The sequence below is a fragment of the Pipra filicauda genome, unplaced genomic scaffold (assembly GCF_003945595.2).
Source record: "Pipra filicauda isolate LSUMZ 115617 unplaced genomic scaffold, ASM394559v2 scaffold236_size1216567_pilon, whole genome shotgun sequence".
In the NCBI taxonomy this organism is placed as follows: domain Eukaryota; kingdom Metazoa; phylum Chordata; class Aves; order Passeriformes; family Pipridae; genus Pipra; species Pipra filicauda.
This window is the reverse complement of record NW_024104350.1, coordinates 348358-370630: the sequence shown is the minus strand read 5'-3', so window position 1 is coordinate 370630 and position 22273 is coordinate 348358. Positions and strand designations below refer to the sequence as shown.

Genomic DNA, 22273 nt, shown 5'->3' with positions numbered 1-22273 from the left:
CCACACACGGGGCCCGCCCCGCCCGCCGCGGCCGCGCGCACTCACAACATGGCGGCGGGGGCGCCTCCCGGAGCGCGGCCCCTCGGCACCGCCGGCGGGGCGCGGGGACCCGCCGCCCGCGGCTCTCCCGGCACCGCGAGGCGGGACACGGGCGAGGCACGGGCGGACGCGGCGGGGTCTGTCCCGCCGCCCCTCCGCCCGGCGCGCGGCCCGGCCGCCGCGGCCCCCCGCGGGCCGACGAGTGGTAGGAGCCGCCCGGGGCCGCGCGCCCCGGCCCAGCGCCCGCCCCCCGCCCCCGGACCCGCCCGGCGCCGGGCTCCGCACAGAGCGGGCACCCCGCACTTACCTTCCACCCACAGCTCCTCCACGTTGGTCTCCAGGTTAGCTGCCCTTAATCCTACAGCGAAAGCCCCAAAGATCAGGAGGCCGACAACCAAAAATTTCCCGCAGTTTTTCTGAATGTAACAGCCCAGTTTAAACAACAGTCTCTGAAACTTTGCTCGCAGCCACAACGGCGCTTTTCGTCCCGTCGCCTTCCCCTGCAAGGCAAGAAGAGGTCAGTAGTTGGGGGGCTGCGGCAGCCGCCAGAAGCGGGGGGGAGCACCCCCAGCCCTCCCACGAGCGGGACAGCTCGTGCCCCTCGGGGCGCGGCCCCCGGGATGAAGGATGGAGCGCAGTGGATCGGCTCGAGCAGGCATCCTTCTAGCAGGGCCCTTTGCCCCACAGCCCTGCCGAGCACACATGTAGGGACAAGATGTACCTGCTGGCAGCCATCCTTGCCCCACGCAGACACGTGGGTTTGGGTGTGACAACACCGCTTCAAGCCCCCGGGCCCTACCCTGTGCTGCCCACCACCACGCTCTTCTCGTGCCCGAGGCGCCGCCAGCAGCTCAGGCTGCAAAGCATTCTCGCTGGCAGGACCCGTGGTTCCAGGGCAGAAGGAACCACTTCCGATGAACTTCTACAGCCACAAGAAAGAAAAATTCCTTTTCCTGTTCTCCTTAAGACCCCAGAATGGCTGGGGTGGGGGGAGGAGGGAATTGTGTGACAGACTGCTAGTGGGTAGCAGTGGCCGTTTCCCCCACTCCCAGTTCCTAGGAAGGATTTGGTGCTAAGGCAGGACCCACGTGGTGAACAGCGCTGTAAGATCTGCAGTAATTCATTTCCATAGAGTTTGGAGACGCTGTGTGATCTGAATTAGGAAGTAGAGCAGCCATCTGTAAGTTACGACAATATTTGTGAACGGAAGAGGGCAGCCACATGGATTTTTTTTTTCCTCCTCCTTTCCCTCTTCTTACAAAGCCTAGAAATCCGCTCCCTGAAGTGAAACCATCCCTGCAGCAAGGCAGCTTTTGGAGGTTGTTTACTTTGAACATTTTTTGGCCGGCGGAGATTGGCGGACGGGGCCGTCCCCCCGCCCCGCCCGGGCCGGCACCTCAGCCCTCCGCGGGGACCGGCGCGGCAGGGTTAAGGTGGCAATTTGTTTACGGCCCTCGCTCCCCCTCCGACCTCCGGGCAGGGGAGAAAACCGCTGCCTTCTCTGCTCGGGGACCCTCCTCTCTGAAGGCGGTCGCCGTGTCAGCGCTCGACGGAAAAGTTCACAAAAGCCCAACTGCTGCCAAGAAACCGGCCGGCCGGGAGCGAGCGTTGCCGAGGTCGCAGGGAGCTGCGAGGGGCTGGAGAGGTGGAAAGGAAGCAGAGAGGGAGAGGGGGAGCGGGAGAGCGAGCCCGGGGCTAGCCATGGGGAGGCCGGGAGCGAGCCGAGGCTGTCTCGGGAAGTTTAACAGGAGAAATCCTCCGCAGCGCAGGTACGCACCAGGGCAGGCACAGGCGAGCAGGGAGAGAAGGAGGGCACTCTCTCCCGCACTGAAGAGTCACAGACGTCCCTCTCTTTTTCCCAGCATTTTATTGGTGGCCGTTTCGTTTCCATCTCCTCCTTCCACCCCCACGAGAAAACACACCACCCCCCTCCTCCTCCCCCGCCGAAAAAGCAGCACTAGCACTAGCCTGTATCTCTGGAAAAAAGAGGGAGAGATTGAATGCACCTTTGAAATCTGCTCCAAGGCGAACGCCGCATCGCAGTAGCTTGGCCGCTGCAGATACTCCCGGTCGGGCGCCGCGGCGCGCCGGTTCCCTCCGGTCCTTCGCCGCCTCCCGCCGCCGCTCCTCGCCGCCCGGCCGGGGTGGCCTCCGCCGCCCGCGCTGCCGCTGGTCTCCGGCTCCGATGCGTTACCGGCCGAGGCCATGTTGCCGCCGCCGGAGAGACGGGGGAGCTGCCGCTGGCGCTGCCGCGGCGGGGCCCGGGGCCCCGGGGGCGCGGCGGGGCCGCGGGGGGCTGGCGGCGCTGCGGGCCGCGGGCTGATGCTGCTGCTGCGGGGGCTGCTGCTGCCGCCACTGCTGCCGCCGCCGCCGCCGCCGGGGCTGGGGCTGCTGCTGGGGCTGCTCCGGCGCGGCCGCCTCACGCGGGGCGCGGGGCGGCGGCTGCCGCCGCGGCCGCTCCGGCCGAGTCGCTCCCCGCGCCTCCCATTGCCACATCGCGCGCGGACCCCGCGCTGCAGGCGGCCGCTCCCCGCGCCCGGCGAGGGCGGGCGGGCGGGCGGGCGCGACTCCCGGGCCCCCCCGGCCGCCGCCGCCGCGCTGTCCTCCGCTCCCGTTGAAATCGCCTCCTCCGGCCGGCCGCCGCTGCCTCCGGGAAGCCGCTGTCCGCGGCGGCGCTCAGCGACGGCGGCGGGGCGGCGGCGCGGCGGGCCGCGGCTGCTCCTGCTGCTGCTGGGCTGCCTCGCCCCGCTGCACCATCCTGCCTCAGCGCCGGGGTGCTTCCCGCGGGCCGCGGGGCCGGCGGGGTTCCGCGGTCGGCCCCGCCGCGGCGGCGGGCGGGCGGCTGCCTGGCGCTCTCCCTCGGTGTGTGCGCGGCAGCACCGAGCTGCAGCCCCTCGGCTCCAGAGATGAGATGAAGAAGAAAAAAAGGACTCTCTCCATTTGGATAAAGAGGAGGGGGGGGGAGGTGGGGGAGTATGAGTGGAGAGAGAGCGAGAGAGGGAGAGGGAGGAAAAAAAAAAAAAGGGGCTGAGAGCCCGCCCCCGGGGCTGTCAGATGGCTTGGGTTTCTGCGAGGCGATTGGCTCGGGGAGGGCAGAAATTACTCAGCAAACATGACTATTATTAGCTGCTTAGCAACAGCTCACCAAAGTAGAGGGACCACCCAGGCCGGCAACCCTTGTGTGTGCATCTCCAGCTTCAGGGGGAGCCTTAAAGAGATCCCGTCTTCTTTGCATGCAATACTTCCATTAAGGAATGCCTTCTCCCCCTTTCTTCTTCGTTTTCTTTTCAAGAAAGTTGGTTTTTTGGTTTCGATTGATTTTTTTTCCTCCGTCCGGGATGCTTGCAGACAAATACACGCGCGGAACTTTCTCGCGATCGACATACAGAAATACATTTTTCCCTTTTTAAAAGAGAGGGAAACGGGGGGAAAGCAGCACTAAGCGATTCCTAAAGGCCTTAAAAGAAAATCCTTTTTAGAGGCACCTTGGCCTCGAGCTGCAACAAATACTGGGAGGTCCGAGCTGAATTCCCAGGCTTGCAGGAATAATGACAGGGTGGTGGATACTGCGGTAGAAAGTGCCAGATTTTAGTCCCTCTCTCTTTAACTAAAGAGGAGGCTTAGTTCCTTGCAAGAAAACCACTCCGTCCAGTTAGAAAAACACAATGAAAACTTAACACTTGAGGGCTTTAAAGCCGCGGTAGCTAGCCTGTTTCAACTTAGGGCTCATTCTTTAACTGAAACCTGAGGAAAGCCAACTTTAATATGTTTTTAGTGTGAAAGTCCATGAAACGCAGCCTGCCTGGCCGCGCTAAACATTTCTTGAACTACACGCGATTGTTTACTTTTTTGGCACCGCTTCTCCCCGTCTCCGTTCATTGAGAATCAGCCATTAATTTGCTGCCTTTGGAGCCGCGCGCACCCGCCCCCAGCCCCGGGGCTGCGCGCCCCGGCCCCCAGCGCGGCTCCCCGCGGGGGCAGCCCTGGGCCGGGCGGACCCCCGTGCGCGGGGGGCGGCGGGGGGCGGCCGCCCCTGCGCTCCGGGCCCGGGGACACTCTCTTGGGGGGCGGCCCTCCGCAGGGACGGCTGCTGCCTGCCGGAGCAGGGCGGGAAGTGGCAGGGCGGTGAGAGAAATGCGGGGGAAAAGAGGGCGGCGCGGGGACCCGAGGTGCGAGGAGCAGCCCGGCGAGGCCGGTGCGGTGCCCAGCTCGCCACACCCGCCAGCACCGCGCACCTCTCCCTTCGGCCCCGCCGCGCGTGTACCTGGGGGAGCGGTCCTAGGCGAAAGCCCCGAGCCCCTGGTCACTGCCAGCGTCCTTCTCCCCTCGGCGGGGCTGCCCTGCGCCAGCAGCCGGGCCCCCCCGGCGCCCGCACCGGGGGCGGGCTGTGCACAGCACCGCTCTCTCCGTGAGACTGCCCGAGGGCACCTACGGGCAGGGCCCTTCCAGGGCCATAGGCGCCACTTAGGGGGTCCCTTTTCCCTTTCCCTGTGTCCCACCTCCGTTTTTCCCACAGTGGGAAACCTGCCTCCTTGAAGGCCCTGCCCTGTGCTCCGCACAGCACTGTCTCCAGCAGAGCTGCTGGGAGCAGCAAGCTGTCATGCACGCACGCGTAGGTGTATACATATGGGACAAGGAAACCTGAAGCGGTTGGAGCTGGCGGCTCTTTTCTGTTGGAGGCTGAAACTTGCACCTACAGTGCTGTCGACCACCCCCAGGTTTCCACTTGGGAAAGTGACCGCTCCCTAAGAACTGATGTGCCACTGTTTCTGCATCCTCTCAACCTCTATAGGGGTAGCAGAGCTGGTGAATGGAGAAAGAAGGGATGGGTGGAGAAGCATTTTGGTTCAGCCTCCTAGCAGGCTCCAAAACCGCGGAAGAATGTCCCTTTCAAGCACCTCGAGTCCCCAGAGCTGCCCTGCATGCTTCCTGCCTGCCAGGCTTCACAGAGTAGCCTAGCACCCGTTCCCACTCGTGATTCCAAAACTCGATCTGAAGACTCAAATTTAACAAGCACTATCTTAATCTCCCTTCTCTCCCTGTGGTCTGGAGAGATTTTTTTTCGTATTTTAAAGCATACACAAGAGATTAATTACTGCAGAGATCTAATTGGTCTTGTTTCAGGGATGGGGGGTTGTGTGTTGCTTTTTTTTTGTTTGTTTGTTTTGGTTTTTTTTTTTTTTTTTTTTTTTTTTTCCCTTAAGGAAGAAATGTCGGTGTAAAAGTCTCCACTTGGGTGGTCAGAGCAGTGACTGCCCCCAGTCTGCCTCATAGCTGATGCCTGCGTGCTACATTCCTGGCAATAATGTTCCTAATCAATCTGCCCTTATTCACATTTGTAAGCACTGCTGGCTGTGATAGGCATGCCCTGTGTGTGCGGCTGCTCCTCCACACCAAGGGCTTTTTCCATCTTAAGCAACTCGAAGGGATCTCACAGATTTCTTATCTAGGACTCGCTGTATGGTAAAGGCCTGGGAAGGTGTCTCTTTATGCAGTGGCTGCAGTCTACAATCACCTTTTATACCTGTTCCTTTCAATGACTGGAGAGCCAAGCCTGGTGTACAAGAATCTCAGCTTTGACTTTGGTCGTAGTGGCTTCATTTTTTTAATACTCTGCTTTTTAGGTCACCTTGGTGTCCATAACGCCCAATATGGCAGAGCTTCACACTTCCTCCAGCCAAGTGACGTATCAAATCCAATTGAAGTTAACAATGGGTAAGTGGTATTTACAGTGATTCTACTTTAACACTTTTTTTCCCATGTTGCTCATCACCTGTGGACACACCACCAAATGCATTTGTGCTGCTGGAGCATTTGATTATCGTAACAAAGACACAGAAATGAAGCACAGGCATTTTAGTTTCCTTCTGTAGGGCTACAAGAGAATTGACCATGGGAGAAGATGGACTTGTGGAAAAATAACCTGATTTTTTCTATTCCCTCAAATTTTCGCCTCTCACGCAGGATTCCATTGCACGAGGGCACACGTCTGCCTCGACCCTGTGCTCCACCCGCACACCTGACACTGGCTTTGACATGAGATCACAGATGACTCGGCTGTGCAGAGCAGGCTGAGCCTCCCTCTCCGTTTGCAGTCGCTGTGCCTGCTGGACCCCCGGCCGGCGGGGGCTGCCCCAGGGGGGCCGCGGTGCTCCGCGGGGGCTGCCCCGGGGGGCGGTGATGCTCAGCGGGGGCTGTCCCGGGGGGTCCGCGGTGCTCGGGGGATGCTGCCCTGGGGGGGCTGCCCCAGGGGGTCCGCGGTGCTCCGCGGGGGCCGCTCCGCAGGGCAGCGCCGCCGCGCAGCGCCCGCGCCTGGAGGAGGAGGCGGGCGGCCTCTCCCCCTCCTCAGCCGTAGAAGAAAGGGAACTGCTCGAGCCAACTTGTCAAAATAATGCGGCTAATTACCCCTGATCTCCTTTAATGGAAAGCTGCTCTGCACGCCACAAAGGAGCAAATGAGGGATCTACAGCACCAACCGAGGAGTAGTGGCATTTTCTTCCGCGGAGGGCTGCGGGGAAACGTGCCTCCAGAGGAGCCTTCGAGGTTTCTGTGCTCCTCCCGCGCACAGCGGACTCCCAGGGGAGGGCGAGAGCGCGCGGGGAGCTGTGCAGGGCAGTGGCGGGAGCAACACCCCGATCCCTCCAAAACCCGGGGGACATCCCAGCTCTAGCACACCTTGTCACATTCCACGAGGAGCTTTAGCTCTATAAACCCAAGGCGTCTTCAAAACAGATTCTTTTTTTGGCAAAATGCCCTGCCACTTGTAGGACGTTACTGTGCATTGAGAGGGGGAAGTTACCCTGAATCATTTTTAGCCAGTCTGGACAACACCGGGTCTGTGTAAAGACAGCTCAAATCTTGCATGTGCCAGAAGGCAGGGCATTCACTTTCATGATCTCTGCCATCGGGCCTTGCAGAAAAAAAAGCTGAGCGACACAATCTCTTTGACCCACTGCTGGAGCAACAAATTTATTAGAGATATAGGCGTGAGAAATGAAAAGGAAGTAAAACAATTCAGGCTCATTGTATGTCTTTCTTTCATACTGCTAATCCGGTTTACACATCACGCCTACATGTCTCAATAGGGCTTTATATACTGTGGCAAAGGCAGAACAAAATAAAAGGTGTGTGAGTGTGCGTATGTGTGTGTGCATGTGCATGTGTGTGTGAAATAAGGATAAAAACAGAGAAGCCCAAGACATTTTAATTCAGAGTGGGCTGCCAGTTTTATATCTATGGGCTCTTGAAAGCAAATAGATTTTAAAGGGTTCCTTCCCCTCCCACTCCCTCCTCAGCATTAACATTTCTAAACAATACTACCTACTGTCCAGATACAGTCTCATATTATAATCCAGACACACAATGGCCCCAGGAGCGCTAACCAGAAATTAGCTACAGACTGGTGCTGAAACAAGGTAAGACCCTCTAACCAGAGGTGGTAAATGCTATGTGGTTAGGAGCTGGCAGATACCCACCTTGGCTCCAACACTCCTTTTAAAACCACCCGACGACATCAGATGTCTCCCCCATTCCCCTCCTCTCTTTTGCCTTCCCCAGGTCTACTTCCCATATTGGGGCTAAGGCAGTGCCAGGGAGATCTGTCACTGAACAACCCCCCGGCCTCCAACCCCTGGAAAGCAGCGGGACAACACACACGAGACAGATGACAGCAGCGCTGCACTGGTCCCGACGGTGCCCGGTACCAGCCACAAGCGGAGTTCGATCCCGAAGACGGAGGCTGAAGCCACTGTTGACCTTAGCCTAAGGCGACCCCTGTCCCATAGAGCCTGGCCCCGGAGAGATTCCTGCTCCCCGCACGGCAGCTCGTTCGGACCGGAGCTCACGCAGGTGCCGGGATGCTGGGACCGGGGCGGGACTGCACAGAGTCACCGCGGAGCCGCTTCCCACCGGCAGCCAGTGCCCCCCGCGCCTCCCTGCCCAGGTCCGGGCCCCCGCACGGCCGAGGCCGAGCAGCGCCGGCCCCGGGGGAGCCCCGGGGAGTCCGGGGGAGCCCCGCCGGCCCCTGCCCCGCCCCGCCCGGCCGTGCCCGCTGCTGCTCCCCCGGCACGGCCGAGGCCCCGGGCCCCGACGGCTGTGGGGAGCTCCCCCCCACGCCCTCCCTCCAACACCGCCCCGGGCCGGGCCCTGTCCGCCGGGTCCCCCCGGGGACGCACCTACCATCGCTGCCCTTCCAGGAGCCGCCCGGGGGGAGCCGCGCCGGAGCTTTGGGTGCGCCCTCATTCACTGGGACTGGCGGCTTACACGGAGCATCACTGTTCTCTTCCCCTGTCCTTCTACTCGTCTTTTTTTTTCTTTTTTTTTTTTTTCTTTTTTTTTCTTTCTCTCCTGCTTTCTTTCTTTCTTTTTTTTTCTTTCTTTCCTGCTTTCTTTCTTTCTTTCTTTTTCTTTTTTTTCTTTCTTTTTCTTTTTTCCCTTTTTTTTCTTTCTTTTTCTTTTCCCCCCTTTAGTTCATCTTTTCCTTCCTTCCTTCCTTCCTTCTTTCCTTCCTTTCTTCCTTCCTTCCCTTCCTCTTCCTTCCCTCTCTCCTCTCCTGCTCCTGCCTTTTTTTTTTTTTTTTTTTTTTTAATGCCAAAGGAACTGAAAATGTAAAAAAATAACCCTCCTAGGTTGCAGGCATTCTGCAGAGTGCTGGAAAGCCTCACAATTACATGCCTGTTTCTATTAAGCAGCTCCATCGTCCTCTATGTGGGTGGTCTGGCTCTCAATAGGCAGGACCTGTCAGGGTCACGTGACGGGCCCGCAAACGTTGCCCCTTTACAATAAACTTTTAAGAAAAAAAAAGCGGAGGAAGTGAGGAAGGGAGAGCCCCGCACCTCTGCCCCCGCCCGGCCGCTCCTCCCGGGTCCCGCCGCCCCCGAGCCCCGCTCCCACCTCGGCCGTCCAGAGGAGGGAGAGCGTGGAAGGTGCGAGGTGGCGGAGCGTGGTTTCCTCGTCACGAGAAAAATATAGTTGGATGTGTGCGGAGAGGAGAGAGAAGCAGAGTTTCCTTCTGGCTGCTGAGCGCTCCGGGCTCTGACTGAGGCGGTGCGTTTGAAATCCCGAACGTTTGTGCCTGCCCGGCTCGTTTTTGCTGCAAGTCACTAGAAAGTCAGCTTTCAGGTGAAACGCTGCAATGCAAGGAAGCTAACTCCAGTGAATAATTCCTGAACGTTACTGGAGAAGAGCACAGTGATTCTCTTTTTAAAAGCAACATTTTCTTGAATATTTACAAACAGGATATATAAGCAGAAATTTATAACCGCCTTTTTAGAAGCTTGTGGTGGTTGGTATCAAGTCATGGCAAGTGTTGCTCCTGAATAAGGGCACATTGCAAGGAATAAATTACCTGTCTTGGAAGACTTGTCACTTTGTTTATGGATGATCCTTTCCCCCTAGCCAGTCACATTTGATTTGCTATTGGATTTGGAATCGTCACAACATATTTTGAGAATAAAATGTATATTGCTGTAGTCCTGTGTCCAAGGTGCCCCGATATTTCTGCCTGAGATGTTTAGAAAACGTGCTTCATGATTGGGTTCAGTGATTCCACATGACTTTTTTGGATACTCTTTAGCCATATTTTATCTATATTGCTCCTGTTAGAGAATTCCACTAACAGAAAATAATGTGTATGTTGCAGTCATATGTTCACTATCAAGAATATAAAACACTGTATAAGAGAAACTGTAAGGAAATATTTCACGATCAGATTGCATTAAGCAGCCTAACTCCATACATATTATCTACATAGAACTAGGCTATGCATCAAAATAATGAGTAAGAAAGACATTTTGTCTACAAAACTTATTTTTACATGGCAGAGGGGCTTGTGACAATGATAAATACTTGAGAGAGCATGGGAAAAGACAGGATTTTAAAAGAATACATGAAAAACATGGGAGGGAAGGGAAACTGAGAAAACTAAACCAAAACTGACTTTGCTGCTGCAAACCAGACATCCCCTCTCTAAGAAGCACTATGCTTCAGTGTTTCAGTTTTATCCTGCTTTATTCCCCTTTGCTCCTACATGGATAAAGGCCATGTTTCAATCCAATTCTGTATTTTCCCGCTGAAGCCACTGTCAAAGGCCTTCAGCTCAAGCTACTTTGATTGTAACTACAGGCAGTTCTGACAAGAAAACCATTTTGAAAGTGTGACAAGGCCATCACATCAATGACTGTGTGTTGCACCTCTGTTTGAAGCAGAAATTAAGGCAGAGAGCAGCTGAGGTTAAGAGAGCTCTCTCGTCATCTTGCTGCAGCCAGGGCAGCCTCATGCCTGGATGATTGAACCCTGTAGCAAGTATTTGCAGGTCTGACACTTAGGTGAAGCCAGGGATTTTTTTGTTTTGCTTTGGGCTTTTTGTTTGGTTGGTTTGGTTTTTATGATAAGAGTAGTCCCTTATCACTTCAGTGCTGACCCTCACCATCAAGAAAATGAGTGCTGAGTCCTCATCACCCAGTACTTTAAAAGTCACATGGTTTTCAGCTACAAGGGTGTTCATTTCTGGAGCAGAAAAAGGAGAAAGGACAGAGGGAAAAAGAAGACACTGACTGCTTTGCTTTTGTTTGTTGTAGAGAGGAAGCACAGCACTGGATATCAGTCTGGTAGTCCTTTGCTACTTGTATAATGAATACCTTGCAGGTGGCTGGTGATACAAGAAATGCTATGAAAAGAGATATTCAAATGCCAAAAAGTTCTCAAAAAAAAAAAAAAAATAAAATCCCACTACCAGAAGTCTTAGATCATTTGCTCCCCTCTCTTTCTGAAGACAGGATTCGTTCATATGATAATCCTGGATGATGGTCACCCAGTCTGGTCTTTAAAATCTCCTTCCACAATTTTGGTTCTCCAACAGTTGGTTTGAGACAAACCTACTGGTTCTGGCCGTTGGAAAGGTTTTTCCCGATTTCAACCCCAAATTTCCATTTCTATAGTTTAGACATCTTGCTTCTTGTCCTTTTTAATGTGAACTTAAAATTTATTTCCCTTCTCATTACATAAAAAAGGAAAGTTAGATTACCCATGTCTTTCCTTGTCTTTAGTCTCTAGGCAATTCATTCCACCTTTTCCCAGTGGCATATTTTCTAAATCTCTGACTGTTGCCTGTCTCTCCGTGGTGCTCCACAGCTGGTTCAGATGTTGTGGTATCAAGGCTCACACACTGTACCTTTCCTACAGATGCTGCTGTGGAGTTTGCCTTATTTGCAGGTGTGACATTTTTTTTGCTTGTGCTCAGGATGGAATCCACTATAATCCCCAGATCCTCTTCTGCTTTATTCTTCCCTGAAGTCTTCCCTTTAAGCCTGTCTGTATGTCACTGGAAAACACTTCTATTACATCTTTATGTATGATATTAAGCTTTAATGAAATACCATTTTTTTAAATCTGCTTTTCTTTGTACCATAGTGCAACACAGTAAGCATTCGAGTAAAAATTTGGTCATCATTAATGAACACATTAAATGTTTTCACCATACCTCTGTTGGGTCTTTTTAGAAAAAGAAATATGCCCGTTAAACATGCAAGTGAACCCAAAATTCACTGACTTAATAAAAAGATATTGCTAAAAAGTTTTTGATGAAGAGTAGTTCAAAGATTAATAAGTATAGGAGTTTAGCTGTCAGAAATTAGCCCATCTTTTGTAAGACCTCAACAGTATAGGATTTAGATGGCCAGTTCACTGATGGTTTAGTTCAGAATATCGCATCAAGGATACAAGACCCAATGTCATACCAAGGATTCCCACCATACCAACTGAAATGTAGACCTGAAGGCAGCTCTGCAGAAAATAAATAAGTGGTCTCTAGGCTGCACTCTCAGGCCATCCCTGGCTTGGCGTGAGGTTAATAAACCTGAGAAACTTCTTAGGTCATCTCTGGGCTAATGGCCACCCCTGGCCTAAGAGGTTTCTCAGATTTATCGAGGTGATTAACATGGCACATAAGGTTTCTGGTGTGTTCATGCAGGGAATACAGAGAGAATGCAAGTGCCAGAAGGCAAATCTTCTTCTCCATCAGTCTCAAAAGCTGGAGCTGTGAAGTTTCATATGTGTGTGCCACTGTATGTGGCCTTTTGTTAATCCTACACATCACCCTGAAAATGGTGCAAACCATATCCACGGGACCAAAGACTTCAAGTAGCACAGAAAAGTAACAGAAGCAGCACCACATATCTGACCAGTTGCTGGGAATTTTTCTGGCTCTAAGAAACAGTCACACATTGTACCTATAGAAACCAAGGTGATAAATGAGGGCTTGGCATTCATGGCTGGGAGGATGTGTTGAAGAGTGTACCAGTCTGTAAACATCCTGTTTCTGTTGCAGCATCCACACCTCTCCATGGGAGAGAGAAGGACATGCCATCTGAGTGAGACTGGGAATATAGTGAGCAATCCCCTGGGAACATGAGCAGTAGGGGCCTTGGTAAGTCATGGGACTCTGCTGGGGTTTTGCTGACAGGACATCCCTACCCACCTGCCACATGCAGCAGTGTTACAGAAGGGCTAAACAGTCTGCCCTTCTTCCTGCAGTGATTCCCAGGAGACTGACAGCCATCAGGACTGAGGGGATTTCCTGTGCCATCATTTGCCATTAACTCTACTTGTCTCTGCTTCAAAACAGTGATGGTGGTGTTGGGATGCTGGGGTCACACGTGCTGAAGATGTACCCAAGTGTGGTTTTGTAAGTTATGGTGATTTTTTTAAAAGAATAAATTGAAACAAGTGGAGTAGTTGGGAATCTAGGCGAAGTTATGGGTACACGAATCTTTCTTCAGCTCTGAAAGAGAAGCAGAGAACTTCGAAGCTATGTGCAAGTTAGGAACAGTGCTTGTGAATTTAATCATGCTGAATTTAATTAGAAAAGAGAGGAAAGGTGTTTGAGCCTCTGGAGCAGAGAGGAGTTAAGAGGTGTTATCTCCTAAGATAGCTGAGAAACAGGAATTTATTGCCTAGGGAACACACAGAGGTTTTTGGAGGGAGCTGGAGGAGAAAACAGAAGCTTTTATTTTACGTACGTGTCTTTATATACATGCTTAAGTATGCCCTAAAACTGCTAAAGAATCCGGGATTTCTACTGTCTGCCCTGGTTATGAGTTTCAGTTCCCAGGTGCATATTTTGAAGGAAGTTTTAATAACAGAGGGGTTTATGCACCCAAAAGCTATCCTTTTTCCTTCAGCGGTACAAGCTGAACTAGTAAAATATACTATCTCTGCCTTCACATCTTCTGCATTTAACAAACTATGAGCTCAGCTGCAGGGAAGTGCAGTGTTTCTGAATGCCAGACTGTTCAGAAGGGAACCTAACTTTCCTCTGCTCTTCAGGGTTTTAGTTGCTCATTTGTAGATGTCAGAAAACAGAAATCTACCCTGTCCTTAACTGGCGTGTTTAGATCCCGAAGCATAAGAACTGAAAGACTGGTTTTGGCATTTTATCTCAGCTAAGTCAGCTGCAGAGTTTTGCTCCCAAGATAAATGCCAGTTCTGTACCTCAGTACCATGATGAAGGTGTGTTTTGTATGGTTTCTTTGCATTTTCATTTCGTCAAGTACTTTCATGTTCCACTGGGGGAAGAACAGCCATTCAGTCTTCTCTACTATATTTGATGAGTCTGGGTAAAAATATTGCATTACAAATTGTAACCCAAGACACTCTTGTGGCGGATTATTTCCTCTAAAATAACAATGGAAAAATTTTGCCTTTTATTTGGTATAGCAAGGGAGGAATGCACAGAGCAATTCTTTCCCTCTTCCTCCAGGAATCATGCACCACAATACACTTTCTACATTCATTTTATGAGTTTTATTTTCCTTATTAGTGATATTATTTAATATACTGCAAAGCAAATGAGTAAATGAAGTCTTAGCACTCACTATGCTATTAAACTAACTAAATCTTTGCTTAGTGTGAAACTCAGGAAAGCATCTGTATTAGTGATGTTCAGTGACGTGCTATTGAGAATTCTGTACTCATCTGTAACAGATTGTTTGGACAAACAGTCTAGCATTCATGATTCAGAGACACACTCATGACTGTTTATGAATCTATGTTTAATGTTTACTCATGTTTCTGTATTTCGTCTTTATTGCTACTAGTGCCATTGAGCTTTATTTTGAAAAAAAAGTTATTTTCTTCTCTGGACACGTGGCTGGGGCTTCTGCCACTTTGCAAATGATTATTTCCATCTTGCACTAGTAGTAATGATGGTGGCTCTTCTGGTTTTCTGATGACCTTTTATCCTCTTTTCACACACAGTTCTCTTGCTTTTGGGAAGTCCTTAATTTTTTCCCCTTCACAGGCTGCCAGGAGCCCCTCTGCAAAGAAACCAACAAGCAAGAATCCACTTTAAAATCCTGGAATCCACTTTAAAATCCTGGGACCTCACATAGCAAAGCTGAGTGTTTATATCCTGGTAGAATTCACGCTTCCAGAATACCTGTGGTGGTACTTTTTCGTGCAATAATTCAGTTGCAGACTGAGGGCTCTGTGATATCTGGAAGGAAGAGCTTAGGAAAAGGCAGCCTATTGGAATCATGGGCTTATTTCCAGCTGCGTTGACTTCACTGAGAATTAATTGCTCTTGAATAAAGTAGTGCAGTTGAGTTATTCAAGAGAACTCTTCCATCTGTGTGACTTGTAGTATTATGAGCCAGTTAAGGAGTTCATTGGTGTTTTTAAAAGTGGTAAAGCTGTACATTTTGACCTGCTAATGGATCCTCCAAGAGTCACAATTCAGAATATTGTCTCTTTTTTTCCCCTTATGTTTCTTATTTTTTGTTTGTTTGTGGGGTTTTCTGTGTGTGGTGTGTTTTTTGTTTTGTTTTGTTTTTAAACAAAAATACGTTTGTAAGCCAGGTGCTTGTATGCTACCAACAGAAGGTATCTGCCTCGAGTGAAGATTCATGAAACATACCAAATATCCATTATTTTCAGATCTCCAGCTAGCTGCTGTTCTAGCCCTTTATACTGAATTTGGATATCCTATATAAAAGCTGTGTGGGCCAAATGACACAAGGTTAAACTTTAAGCCATTATACAGTGAATCATGCTGAACTGCACTTTGAAAACTGTCCTTGTCTGCTGACCTACATAATATCTTTAAAGATTCTAACCTGTGTTTTCTTGGCATGTTACTTCAAAAAAAATGCTTTAGAACATGAATTACTCTGGGTAATTAAAGAAAAATGTGAATGTCTTTTGGCATACTGCCACAGAGTATAGCTTTAATTACAGGAAATAAATTTCATTCTCAGAATAGACTTTTTTTTTCTTTTATTCTGTCATTGATTTGACAGTACCATGGCCTAGAGTATTGTCAGCCACTGGAGAAAGGCTGACAAAATCAGACAGTCTGAAGAAACAGCTCCTGTAGTGTGACATCAAGAGGAGAGCACATGCTTTGGTGAAGGTTATCACTTTCTGCACCATGGGGCGTTGTAGGTGGGAATGACTCAGTGGGAGTATTGAGGAATGGACGGTAGGAATGACAGAAGGGATGGGGGAATCAGACCCATCAGGTGTAATGAAGCCTGTCCAGTCCTGGGGGTGCTAAGTGTCATTTGAGCTGAGATTACAACAGCTTGATATCAAAGTCTGTGCAGTTGCTGTAGCTTAAAAAAACCACAAACATCCCCCCATTCTCCCCCCACCCCTGGCTTTGTCATTAGGAAATACCACTGGAGAGCAAACAAAAGAATGGTGTCTCATTAGTGGCAGATGTCAGGGAACCACATTCTCTTGGCTTTGTTGACACATTGCTTTCTTAAAAGTAATCACCTTCAGCTATAATGGATTACTCCACCAGGAGGAAAACTAATCCTCCTCTTCAGCTGCCAATCAGGGCTGAAGAATGTTCCAAGAATTCCACAAGATGACACTCTTAGCAAAATAAGGGCAGTTTGGGAAATTCTTTGCCTTGGTTGCCTTGTGAGGGAGCAATGATTTACAGGGGTTTCACATTGCTCGGGAACTGTTACTGAGATTTCAGCACCTGCCTCATAACAGCAACTCTGTTTTTTTCTTCTTTCATTAAGAAATACGCTGTTGACCCACAAACCCAGCAAAGCTATCCTGGAAGTTATATATGTATCACTAGGGAGTAATTGTTAACTCTTGCTATGTAATAAATGTCTTTTTGGAACAGGCTTTTCTTCCATGAAAAGAAAAGTAGGAAATACACCAACTAAAATGCACTCAAATCTAGAATTCCTTGTATTTCATTTTTAGCTGCTACAGTAGGTAGAAGCCCACTTGGCTGGTTGAATCACCCTGATATTTGTATGAGACTAAAAGGAAGCTGTTCTCAACTCGTGTTTCCTAATATTAGTTGGCTATAAAGACAAAACCCTGCAAATGTATGACACTCTTTATTTTTCTTCTGCAATACCTAAGAAACATGGATACCACAATAGGCAGATCCACTCATGTGAAGAAAAATGTGGTGATCATGACTTGTTACCCAACCTGTAAAACTGAAGTTTTTCTATCCCTTCTTCCTTGAAGTGTAATCAGGTCCAGGGCAGGATGCCATCATCTTCTCTCACACAGAACCTTGGAAATACTGAATTTGGACAAGGAACTTGCAGAACAGGGTGCTGCTTTAGCCCACAGTGAAAACTGAAATTTAAAAGTCAAGGGCTGCTTTGGTTACTAAAGTTTTGTGTTTGAATGCTCAGTGTAATAGTTTGGTTTGAACTGGCAGGCGTAAGTGGGAGATAGGAGTTTTTAAAACAGTTTTGTCACTGAAGCACCTTCTGAAATGATCACAAGTAGCCTCCAGGCTCCCAAAATTACATGTGATTCCTTTTTACATTTCTTCTCATACCTATTTCCCACATGTATCTTTCAGTTTACTACTGGGAAAAAAATGGGGCGGAGGAGGAAGAATGACAAAAATATCCATTATTATACCAGAACCTTCTCAAACCCTCCCAACAAGTTCCCTGTTTTTGTTATTTCAATTCTTGTAGAGTTTCAGTTTGAAACCTGAGCCATTGGAACACTGATTTTCCTTGCACCAAGAAATTTCTCAATAGGAGAGATATTGATGAAAATTAGTTTCTTCAGTAGAACATCTCATAAAAGATGGTGTTAGCTATAAATAACTTTTATAAATTGAGTTTTTTGGATTGTGTAAAGAGTAAAAATCTCTTACAAACTCAATTCCAATAAAGCCAGTGACACTGCACAGGATTGAACTAAGGCTGAGTTCAGTGTGGCATATAAGTCTTCAGAGGACATTATGTAGATCTATACTGTGGGGAAGGAATTTAAGACACTGACAGCTCTTATGGTAACCTGATGGACCACAGGTGGTTAAGTGAAAAATGTTTAGTTTTTATGTGTTTCAGAAGACTGTTTTGAACAAACATCTTTGTGTTTAGGTACTGAGTTGAAGTGTAGGATAGGGAGTATCTTACAGGTGTTTGATAACCCTTGAAAGTGAATTCAGATGAAAGGGTCTGAATTTGTGGCATTTCAGCTCTTTGTGGTTATTTCAGCTATGCACAATCTCATTGGGCCTTGCTCTTTTAGTTCACACATTTTCAGGAGGAATTAAGATGTAGAAGACAGCTTGACAGTGAGCTGGAAGCTGTTTGGAGATAGCTTTCCTACTCCACCTCTCATCAAGATTTTTTCTTGTGCCTACTTTCAGAGGGTTATGGTCCTGCCTGACACTTTTTAAAAACTATTGCAATACAAATGACACATCACACCTTTATTGAAGTCCCTTGCTAAACCCAAGTTTGAAAAATACTCCTTTGCAGTTTACTTAACCTTGTGGGATCTCTTCACTTTGCCATTGGCATAAATAAATAAAAATATTAAGCAATTGATAAGTGGATGTTGGTCTGAAACTTTGACAGTGCTCTTCAGTTTGTAGAGTTGAGCTGAAAAACTCATGTATGCCTGGGTCCTCATGAGAGTTCTAGTGCATCTGAGTAGGCAAACAGTCCTCTGTAAACAGGTTTTCTTATGCTCTTTTCCCATTTCCACTTACAGTGTCTGCAGGAATCAGAACATACAGTACTAGGCAAAAAAAAAAAAAAAAAAAGGGAAAAAAAGGAGGAAAACAATGGAATAAAGCAATTACAGTCTTTCAAACTGCCAGCAATGCCTGCTTTGAGCTTGTATTTGTTCTGAACTCCAGCTCTGCTTACAATTTTGGGTGTGACACAACGGAGGAAGAGGGGGAGAAACATCAATTGTTTTCTCTGGTGAAGAAGGCAATAGATTTCAAGGGCAAAAACCAGCAAAATTAAACAGAGGCTTCTTAGGCATCACATAGCGATTAGGTCCTAAATTTAAGAGGCAAACAGTGCTGATCAATGGTTATATTTGGCTAGCACTGGTTGAGTGGTTTTCAATGGTTGCCTCTGCTTTGTGCCTCATGAAATGATACTACAGCTTTGTAATTTAAAGGCTGCATTTAAAATAACAACCGGTAAACATAAAGTGCTGCAGAAGGAAGGGTTCTTTACGATGCAATTACAACTCATGGAACATTGTTTAAATTGTTCTAAGACTTTTCTTAAAAAAAAAGCTTATCCTTGTGAAGGAAAAATATTTTTTTCTGTGTGGAAGAAGTTCATGTAAAGGAACACTGACTCTTCAGCTGTAGTCAGTCACATAGAAAAAGTGGGCATGATGTACAGTACAGAAAGTAGTGGGTTTTCTAACTAACAACAAAGACCTGTTGTCTTAGAAAAGGCTACACTCAGGTCCTTTTTGGAAAGGCCTTTCATTGCACAGCAAGGCATTACATGTCTTTTACTTACTAAATGTGCTTTTAAGATTTGACAGTAGCTTGTGCATTGTTGTGTAGAGGTCAGACTGGTATGTCTTCAGCCTTTGTACTTCAATCTATACCTACACAGTTGGACCAAATTCTGTATTTTGAAAGATTTGAGCTTTCTGCAGTTCCCTATGCCTTATCACTGAGGCTGATGCTGGCAGCACCCACTGCAGCACTGGGTGGTGAGCACCTTAAAAACTCTGGTAAGCCACCTCTAGCTAAGATTGTTAAACATAAAGGGATGCATAATCACGGAGAAATCCACACATTTAACTCTAATTTATTTTTAAGAAAAATGTGGTCTCCTATTCATCTTATAAAAGCTTAAAAAAAAAGGTTGAATTAGAAGTTCTTCAGTTAGGCTGACAGCATGCAGGATGTCTTTCATCTGACTAATTTCTTCTGAATCTAAAACAAAATGGAAAAGCCTGAATGTTGAAATTTGTAGCTCACTCAGTTTTATCTTTGTAATTCTTGCTAGAGACTTCCTCTTAAATAATCAACCTTGCACTTTACTGAAGTTTATGATGATGTTCTTCCCAAGCAGCAGGTTTTGTCTGTATAACACCATCAGAAACATGGGCCAGACTCTGACATCCACAAAAAGCCTCTGGCTACTCTGGCCTTCCACCTAAGCCTAATAATATGGGGATGATTGTCAGTTGCAAGGCTTTAGATGGCAAATTAAAGGGTGAAACCCCAGATTAGTTTTTACCGATAGTGGTGGTAAATTAGAGCTATGTAAAATAGTATCTGTCACATTCTACTACCTTAAGTTACAGTAATGATTGTGATATATACTAAATGCTATTCAAACACTGTTTGTGATGTTATAGTAAATTAATTTTACTTAAACTTAGAAAATGTTGGGAAATATTTTGCTTTATCACATGAAAAATGAGAGTGCATTTAAATCATAGTTTGTGCATACCTAAAGTTAAGGATGAAGGTTAAAAATTTACACTTAATTTTAGCATTTCTACCTTTCAGTAGTATCTTTTAGTATAGTTTCAAAAATTTTTACATTCATGTAGTGGCCCGAGCATTTTATTTTCCTATATGATATCTGAATTCTAAAATTGAAGACATACTCTGTGTGTTGCAATACAGCTACAACAAGAGGTTTGTATCTTACCAGCACTGTATTCCAGTATATACTCTCCCTCTTAAAATAAAACTAAGCAGAGGTAGTAATGTGTGTATCCACATCTCTGTAATTGGTTTCTTCCTTTCAAAAAGCTTTGGTGGAAAAATCGTTTCACTGGTACACTGAAGGAAATGACGAGTGCAGGCAGTTCTGTTCAAAAGGAAATGATGAACAAGGATTGTAAAGAAAATAATAAAAGTCCATGGGGTAACCATTGTAGCTCTTGCAGTCCTATAGTGGGCAGGTCAGTCCAAGGCCACTGTCTGGTGGCTGGGCATTGCTCACAGTAAAGCAACAGGGATGTGTTCTGGTGATATAAATGCTCAGCATTATATATATAATCTCAGATTAAGTCTGAGAACTGGTGGTAGCAAACCAGCCAAGTGTGGTTGGTGAGGACTGATAACCAGATTTCCTGCTTTGTTATGATTCCCTCTCACAGCCAGATGAGTTTGTTAATCTGTGTTGCTGTGTAGCCATAGAGGCACCAGAGCTGGCACAACAAATGGCCCAGAGCAAGGAAGGAGCACTGGGATGGACCCCTTGATGACAGCCCAGACCAGGAGCCTGCCTGGTGATGAATGGTTGCAGATGGGAATCTAAATATTTGGAAGGCTGATATGAAGTCAGAAGAGAAAGAAATGTGGCCTTCATCATCTACCATAAACAAATGAGCTGTTCCTGTTGTCCTTAAAATACTGTGACTGTTTTTCAGTGTAGACCAACCAATCGGATGGATTGTGTCCAGAAATGGCAAAAGAGCTGTATAAAATTCTGCTCTTTTAAACATCAAGACTGCATAAACAAACCATTGCTTTTCACTAGGGACTCATTCTCAGGTAAATCAATAATTGTTAAAAACATCAGTATCCCCTAATATTACTTCGCCTGTAGTATAGTTTAGAATTAAATAATTCCTTTTCTGAGATTTATGAATTATTCATTAATATCAGCTACTGCACTTCAAAGGTCACCCAAAAGTTAATGTATTATTCTGCTATTATATTCTGCTTGCTTGTCTCAGCATATTTTTTTTTTTTGTGAGCCAAGAGAAGCAGGGAGTGCATGTGATAATCAACTCTGACCCCAGGAGCCAGCATGTAGGTAGAGCACAGTGAGGAGAATCACCCTGTAGAAAGAGTATAGAAAATCTCAGTTGTTATCACAGCTGATAGAAGAGAAGAGCTGTGCAAGCACCATAATGTAGCAAATCAACAATAAACTTTTCAGGTGCTTCTGAGTCCTTGATCAGAACAACCAGTTACATACCTGTTTTTATTACCCTTTTAAAAAATGAAATGACGTACAATCTATTTATTTACCAACCCCAGAAAGGGTAGTGTAGCCTGTGTAAAAGCTATGTCGCCTTCCCTATACTTTTTTAGAGCCTCACTCTATCTGCAGTTGAGAAGCAAAACTTCTCCATGCCTCACTTCTGACCCTATCAGTTGGGATGACAAAAGCAGTCCCTTTGAAAATGCAAACAAACAAATAAGCTGGTCTATTCAATCAAGCACTGTTGAAACTTGGTTTCCCAGACTTATTTAATCCCTTTGCAACACTTTGTGAAACTTACCTCAAATCTTGCTAAAATCAGTGCAGCTACACTACATAGTTCTTCCATTTCCTCAGAAAACCAAGTTAAAATCATGCAGTCACCTTCTTTAGGCCACAGAATTGGAGAATGCTTTGTAGGTACAGTGTTAGTTTTGTGCAGTTTGGCCTCTGACAAGGAAGACTAATTAGTAGATCTGTTGCTTGAGAGGAATTTTTTTATCCTTCTTGCATTCACTCGCCCTTAGCTGCAACAGCCTAGCTCCATGTTGTTCAACAGCATGCCTGAGAATTGTTCTGTCTCCTTTTACAGTCAATCTGGACAGTCAAAAGTGCTGTCACTCACTGATAGCACCTTCCCCAGTACCTGAGCTGGGGACTACTGGGGCTGTACATGGTGCATCAGCCAATAACAACCAGATGAAAAAAGAAGATACACATGCTGAAAAGCCAGAGTGTTTTACTGTGTGGCTGCTGCTGCCAGTGAGGATTTTGCAGGGGTTTGGAACTGCTATGTGCCAGTACCAAAGGCCTCTGGATATTCTTTTCTCGATCCCCTGGTTTTTGAGTACTTGCTATCCCAGATACCACAGTGTGCTCAGGTAGCAAGCCACAGGTGGCAAATAGGACTGGCATGTGTGTCATACAGTAACCACAGGTCTAAGAATGGATCAATGGACAGAATTCCATTTTATGTAAGCACAAAAACAACCCTCAAGTGCAGGTCTTTACAGAACATA

General features: G+C 47.7%; 1 protein-coding gene across 5 annotated transcripts in view; it reads right to left on the bottom strand.

The window, feature by feature from the left end:
• PTCH1 (patched 1) overlaps window positions 1–8281 on the bottom strand; it is a 75947-nt gene extending 67666 nt beyond the window's left edge. For 3 of the 5 annotated variants that reach the window (XM_027723317.2, XM_027723318.2, XM_027723319.2), the window contains exons 1-2: window positions 2046–2316; window positions 347–539 (exon numbers count right to left, since the gene is read on the bottom strand). In XM_027723317.2, the coding sequence (XP_027579118.1) occupies window positions 347–539; window positions 2046–2246 (394 nt within the window). In that variant the 5' untranslated portion in view covers window positions 2247–2316. Of the gene's footprint in view, window positions 1–346; window positions 540–838; window positions 859–2045; window positions 2317–8217 lie in introns of those variants that run through there. The other 2 variants (XM_039381672.1, XM_039381673.1) reach the window with 2 other exon arrangements.
• Between the last annotated feature and the right edge of the window lie 13992 nt (window positions 8282–22273).